General features: G+C 57.3%; 1 protein-coding gene across 1 annotated transcript in view; it reads right to left on the bottom strand.

Moving 5' to 3' along the window:
• Window positions 1–5581: 5581 nt before the first annotated feature.
• The window catches only part of GPR157 (G protein-coupled receptor 157), a 4601-nt gene continuing 3127 nt past the window's right edge, over window positions 5582–7055 (bottom strand). The window contains exon 4 of the mRNA XM_006766810.2: window positions 5582–6684. Coding sequence (XP_006766873.1) covers window positions 6469–6684 — 216 coding nt within the window. The 3' untranslated portion in view covers window positions 5582–6468. The remainder of the gene's footprint in view (window positions 6685–7055) is intronic.

The following is a 7055-nucleotide window of genomic DNA, read 5'->3' as shown; positions in this document are numbered from 1 at the left end:
CGTCCGGCGTGGACCCGCGGGACCGGGACCGGCGATGGGAGGCCGTCCCTGCCCGCGGTTTGCAGTGACTAATGCGCGCAGTGAGCAGCCCGGCCTTTCATCTGGGTGCAGAGAGCAGGCCGAGGTGTGTCCCGGGACCTGGAACGCGCGTTTAGATTTACACGAAACTGATTGTGTTTGGAAACGACCTCCAGGAGAGCCGGCGAGTCATCTGTCAAGGTCAGGGGACAGAGGACAGCTGCAGGGACCACACCCGGTGCAGCAAGGCCTCCCGGACTTCCCTTCCCCGCCCCCACGGTGTGGTCCATCCCGGGGACATCCTGTTAGGGTTCCATCCTGGTAGGGCTCCTCTTTCCCAAAGGGGCCTGCGTGAGGCCCTCTGGCTGACCTCCCACCGTGGGCAAAGCCTGGCCAAGCATCCTGGCTGGCCAAGGACGCTGACCTGAGGGCGCGGGTCTCAGATCTCCATTCCCCAATCGCTTCTGCTATTTATGACGGACACCTTCGATGTTATGAAATGTAACCATGTCAGCACACAGTTTGAGAGGACTTACCAGAATCTGAAGATGGTGGTTGCGCTGGGATGTGGGGTTCCAGGTGACGCGGGTCCTCGCATGTGCTTACGTTTATTTCACTGAGCCTGCGACTGGCAGAGGGGGTGCAACGGGGCACAGAGGATAAACACGGCCCTGGCGTCATGCAACTTAACTCCGGGTGAGGAAACATGACTTGGTCAAATAAACACATTGATGAATTTATAACTACAGACGGGCTCTGAAGACCCGGGAGCGGGTGGGGTGGTCACGGAAGGCTTCCTTAAAAAGCAAGCTTGAGCTGAGATGGGAAGGAAGGAAGGAGAGCTTACCCAGGCAAAGGGGGTAGGGATGGGGCGGCAGAGAGAGCCTCCCAGACAGGGGACAGTTGGTGCCGAGGCCCTGTGGCAGAAGAGAGTGTGATGCCATCAAGAGATTGTAAGTTAGGTCCGGCCGGGGTGCTCAGTGGTTGAGCTTCAACCTATGAACCAGGAGGTCATGGTTCGATTCCCAGTCAGGGTACATGCCCAGGTTGCTGTGCACTCGATCCCCAGGAGGAGGCAGCCGATCAATGATTCTCTCTCATTGTTGATGTTTCTCTCTCTCCCCCTCTGCCTTCCTCTCTGAAATAAAAAAAAAAAAAATGTATTAAAGGAATGGTAAGGTCTGTGTGGTTCAAGAACAGAGCACGGAGCGGAAGAGTGAAGGGAGAAGGAAGCTGGTGAGATGGGCAGGGCCAGGCGATAGTTAGCCCTTGTGGGCCTTGTGAAGGGGCTTGATTTTTGTTCTAGGAGCAGAGGGGAGGCATTAAGAGTTTTGGGGAGTGATCAGGTTTGTGTTTTTAAAAGTTAACTAACCCTTGAGGGGGACAAGAGGCCGATGGGTTTGGGGGAGAGGAATGGGGGCAGTTCTTCGCTGTGGAATAGCTGAAAGATGATGGTGCAAGAGATTAGAGCAGCCATGGGCAAACTACAGCCAGCGTTTGAAATGAATAAAACTAAAAAAAAAAAAAGACCGGACCCTTTTATGTAATGATGTTTACTTTGAACTTATATTAGTTCACACAAACACTCCATCCATGCTTTTGTTCCGGCCCTCCGGTCCAGTTTAAGAACCCATTGTGGCCCTCGAGTCAAAAAGTTTGCCCACCCCTGGATTAGAGGATACGTTTGAGAGATAGTTAGGATGTCAAGTTGATGGAACTTGGTGACTGACAGTATGATGATGAGGGGAAATAAGAGAATTTCTGTATTAGTGTTGGAATAAAATGAAAAAGAAAAAAATGATCCTTTTGAAAATGAAACTTTTCAGAATTGAAAAAAAAATTTACATTTACATAGGAAAATTTAACCAGAACGTAACTTGTTGAATTAGCACCTCAAAGCAGACTGGCAATCCCTGGGTTGTTTTGAGACCAGACAATGGTACTAGAACTTCAGGTCACTGGCATCTCACCTCTACTTAGGAATGTTCTGGAATTTTAAAGTTTTACCACGGGCTTCAGTTGAAGACTGCTGTGGCTCCCGAATCCATTTGCTCAGTCCCTCTTCAATAGTAATGGAATTACCTGGGCCAGAACCTGCAGCTGCCCAAAATAAAGGCTGCCTCTCCCCCTCAGCCCTGAACTTGGATGGACAAATGACTCGGTTCTGTCTAATGCCACGTATGCAAAGGTGTCATGTGGGTGGTGGCTCCCAGGAACCTTGCTCTCTTCTCTGCCCCTTTCTCCAGCCCTGCTGCCTGAAATGAGGATGCCTCCGGCAGTGACCCCGAGATTGAGGCCACACGGAACAGAGCAACAAGATGGTAGGAGCCTGGGTCCCTACCCTGTGGGGCACTGTGTCAGCCCCGGACCACTGCCTGAACTTAACATGACATGTTCTTCCGTTTTGCTTTCTGTCGCTTGCAGCTGAGCCTGGTTCTCACTGATAGAACCTCCAACATTTGCCTGGAAACCTGTCAGGACAGAGAACGGGAAGGGAGCCTAACCCTTGAAGAAGCTGTGAAGACATTTTCATTGACGGTGGCCTGGGTCATGTTTTACACTTTGAGGAAAGGGCTCTCTCTCTTGGAAATGAACGGCCTAAAGGCCCTGGTCTTAAAGGAGAGAGCGTGGACCCCTGAGCGGCTGGGTGCGAACGTCAGTGGGGACTCACCCAGGCTGCCGACTTCATTAAACGGCTCTTGTTTTTGCTCGCGTTCTGGTGAAGAACTTGCACGGATCCGCGTGGCCTGCCTCAACCCGCTTCCCCTTCACCCCTGTTGTTTCTGTGCGCCACATGGGCGGACGCGGGTTCTCCAGGGACACATGTGCCACCTCGGAGCAGAGGCCTCAGAGCGAGGCTGCTCCCCATGGGCGCCCTCTCGTGGCGATGCGCTGCTGTGTCTTTTGCAAATATTTTCTCCGTCTGTGGCCCGTCTTCTCCTTCTCTTGACAGTTAATGTATTTTTAACTTCACAAAACCCAGGAAGTAGAACAAATCACCAAGCAGCATTTGGGAGGAGCCAAGTTCCCAGGATACAGCAGTTAAAGAAGAAGAAGAAGGAGAAGGAGAAGGAGAAGGAAGAAAGAAGAAAGAAGAAGGACTCGAAGGCGGGGCTGTGTGGGCTGGGCAGACCCGCTCAGAACCAGGCCGCTGCCCACAGGAAGAGCCGTGGGCGCCCGCTGTCCCTGGCACCGAGGCCTGGAGCTGCCGCTGCGATGGGCAGAGGCGTGCGGGGAGGGCTCAGTGCTGGGGTGTCGCCCTCATGAGAGTCTAGCCCCAAGCCGTGGGTCCTTGGAACTCAGACCTGTTGGTACTCATATGGGACAGGGCCTAGGACTCTGTATTCTAAAGCCATGGTCCTCCCCCACTCCCACACACACACCTGTGAACCTATCAGGCAAACACAGGAGAAACTACAGGGCGGCCGCCTACTTGACTCCATGCCCCACCGAGGAGGGTCCCCACGTGGAAGGCTCTGGGGCGGCCCCCGGAGCCCAGGTCCTGCAGAGCCACCCTGCCCCACTCCCGCCATCACAGGCAATCCGTTCAGCGAACACGCAAAGGGAACATGATTATTTTATTTCATTTAAAATAGCAGGACTTTGGCGTCAACCTAAAAGGTCAGGGTTTTCATTACAGTTTTGCTTGTGCAAAGAAACCTCACGCTATGTTATTATGCCATAAAAGGGAAGTTTGTAAAAGTATTTCTTCTTGTCGTGAACATGTGGGGAGCTCTGCTTGTAACCTCAGTCCAGGCCAAATAATAATCTTTATTAACAAGTCAAACCAACCAAACAAAACAACTCTGAAGCAAAAAGAGGCAAAAGTGCCTGGTAAACGTGATTTAAAAGACCAGGGATCAGCCCTGGCCGGTGCGGCTCAGTGGGTGGGAGCACCATCCCGTGCGCCTAAGGGTCGCAGGTTTGATTCCTGGTCAGAGCACAGACCCGTTTTGGGGGTTCAACCCCCAATCAGGCCGCGTGCGGAGGGCAGCCAGTTAATGTTCCTCTCTCCCTTCCTCTCTAAAAACGAAGAAAAAACATATCCTTGGGTGAGGATTAAAATAGTGATAAAGACCAAGGTTCAGAGAGTGTCTGAGTCCACAGCACCTGTTCCAGCTGAGGATTTGCGTCTGTAACTGGGGGTGAAGGTGGATAAACATTAGGGACAGCGACGAGGAGAACGTGTAAAAGGAACACAGCGCTGTGTGCTCCTGCCTCCACCCGGGGTTCTCCCCTCCCCCGCGTGACTTCATTCCCACAGCCTCACACCCTCCAGCCCCGAACGCCCACCAGCTGTGGTCTCCCAGGTTGGCCCCAGGCCTCAGGCCCAGGGACAAGCCCCTCACCTGCCCACAGTCTGCACCACTCCCAGCAGCACCTCCACCAGCTGCAGCCACGGGCGGCCGCAGGGATGGAGGTGTTTCCGGAGGCGGACAGCACAGCAGGGCTCCGGACCCGTGGGATGAGAACTTGAGGGCGCGCAGGGCACCCGGCCATGTCTCCCGTGAGCCCCCGGCCGTTTCTGACTGCAGCCTGTCTGGGGAAATGCCAGCTGAGCCCGGGACTGGGGGTGGGGAGGGCCTTCTGAGCAGGACTTGTCCCAGCAGCTTTCCTCGTGGCCCATCCTCAGCCTCAGCTGCTCCCTGAACTTCTGCTCCATCCCAGAAGCTAACGTGAGGGTCTCGCCAGGCTCTGGCGTGACCTAATGCCACAGCTCCAGGGGCCCCCGGGCTCCCCCGACACGGGCCGTTTCTGTCAGGGGATTTCCCCTCGGATCCTACGGGGATGCCCACCTCCTGCTGATTTTCATAACGAAACTTTAAAGGCGGCCGGAAAGGAGCACTTTGGACTAGTTCTGCAGACGGCCATGCCTTCAGGTTCTCTTCCTGTTACAGACGTCGCTTTTCGGAGTAAAACAGGAACCCACAGGGTGGCGTGGCTTTGGTTTTAATCCAGAACCGTTTTATAGGCTCCGAAAATCATGTCCATGCGGCACGGCCCTCACAGAGCCCCAGGGAATAACACTGTTCAATAACGTACTGGCCCCACTAAGGCTCCAGCCCCCACTAAGGCTCCAGCCCCCCACTAAGGCTCCAGCCTCCACTAAGGCCCCAGCCCCCCACTAAGACTCCAGGCCCCCATCTAAGGTTCCAGCCCCAGGTTCCAGCCCCCCACTAAGGCTCCAGCCCCCCATCTAAGGTTCCAGCCCCCCACCTAAGGCTCCAGCCCCCCACTAAGGCTCCAGCCTCCACTAAGGCCCCAGCCCCCCACTAAGGCTCCAGCCCCCCATCTAAGGTTCCAGCTCCCCACTAAGGCTCCAGCCCCCAACTAAGGCTCCAGCCCCCACTAAGGCTCTGGCGGTGACAGCTACATGTCCCATTCTTAGCCACCGGATCCCGTGACTTCCAAGAAAGTTAAAGGGCTGGAGGGAGAGCCACAGAATGTAGAGATACAGGTGCTTATTTTACGTCCTTTTTGAGGCTCCAGCCCCCCACTAAGGCTCCAGCCCCCCCACTAAGGCTCCAGCCCCCCAACTAAGGCTCCAGGCCCCCATTTTTTGTATTAAACGTAAGTTATCACCTGTGACCTTTGTGTCATTTTCCCAACCAACTCCCAAATGTCCACCTTCGGGGTGGAATTAGTACTGGGGCCATTTGTGTCACCTTTCCTGTAAAAACTGAACTAGGAAGTGAAGAGACCGCTCCCGACAGGCCCAGCCGGTGCTCACAGCACAGACCCGACCGTGGGCATCCCCAGGGAGTCCCCGGCCACTGCCTGGAGGAGGGAACCTGCATCTGACGTGACCGGGGAGGCAGGAGTCTGGGTTCTGGCCTGTGCTGGAGACCCGGATGCATCTACACCAGGGCTGGCCACCCGAGAGGCGGGGAGGGTCCAGGAGGCTGGCTGCGGGCTGTGCTCAGGGCATCACCAGGGCACCTGGTTCAAAGTACCCGGCTCTTGGTGGCTGGCAAAGCTCCCCCAGAACAGCCACGCTCCCCGGGCAGGCCCACACCCTGACCGGCGGGACTCTGCTCCATGATATCCAGGTGTGTGTGGGTGTGTGTGTGGGGGGGGAACACCTCTCCAGCGCCCCCTGGCGCTTTACTTAGGAGGGTAAATAGTGTGCATAGCTCTTCATGCTTTTCCCACGGGTGTGGGTCCTCAGACTGTAAACAGTGCTGTGTGGTCCAGAGGCCGCTGACCTGGCAGTGGTCACGTCCCACTGGTGTCCCTGAGTCTCACTGCCACCCGCACGCGGACAGACGCCGCGCACAGCGGACACGGGTGCGGACACCTGCTGCCTCAGGGCCCAGGAGGTAGAAGAAGCTGAGCTGCGGCCGCCCCTCCACCGGCCTCAGGAGCTCGGGCAGCAGAGGACAGGCTTCCGGCTGCAGCGTGCCCCCGCCCTGCAGCGGGTCAGCACCCGCCCAGACCAGGAAGGGAGGCTCAGGTGTGTGGAAGTTCGTCGGGGTCCACCTGGGCCCCCGAGTCCCCTGTCCTGGAGGGCGCCGAGGCCTCGGGCGGGCCGGCCAGGCTCCCGGCGGGAGGCGGGGTCGGGCAGCAGCAGCAGAGGGAGAACAGCCGCGTCCGGACGGCGCGGGTGCAGAGGACGAACATGATGCAGTTGGCACCTCCCTGAAACGTGTTCCCGATTCCCTGCGGGGGCGAGAGGAGGGCAGGAGTGCCAGGGCTGCAGGGGGTCTTCAGCACACAGGCCGGGGGGGCTGGCAACCCCAGACCTTGCCCTGCACCCTAGGGCCGGGCTGCCATGACCCTGCATGTGGGCCGTCAGCGGCAGCGCTCCGGGCGGGTCTGAGCGGGCAGACCTGGCCCAGCCGCGTCTCCAGGTCCCCTGGGCTGGGAAGGACCCGGGAGCATCCACGCTCCTGGGGCTCCTCCGGGGCCGCTGGGCAGCCTCTGGACACACGCATGGGGGCTGCACTAGAGCCACACCGACCTTCCACCTCCTCTCACCCGGGCTCCCTGTCTCGGGTGGGCGGCAGGAAGGGACTGGAGCCGAGCCCCCTGGCAGC

This window comes from Myotis davidii, unplaced genomic scaffold (genome assembly GCF_000327345.1).
Source record: "Myotis davidii unplaced genomic scaffold, ASM32734v1 scaffold299, whole genome shotgun sequence".
Lineage (NCBI taxonomy): Eukaryota > Metazoa > Chordata > Mammalia > Chiroptera > Vespertilionidae > Myotis > Myotis davidii.
Note: the sequence above shows the minus strand (reverse complement) of the source record. Positions and strands in the feature narration are given on the sequence as shown.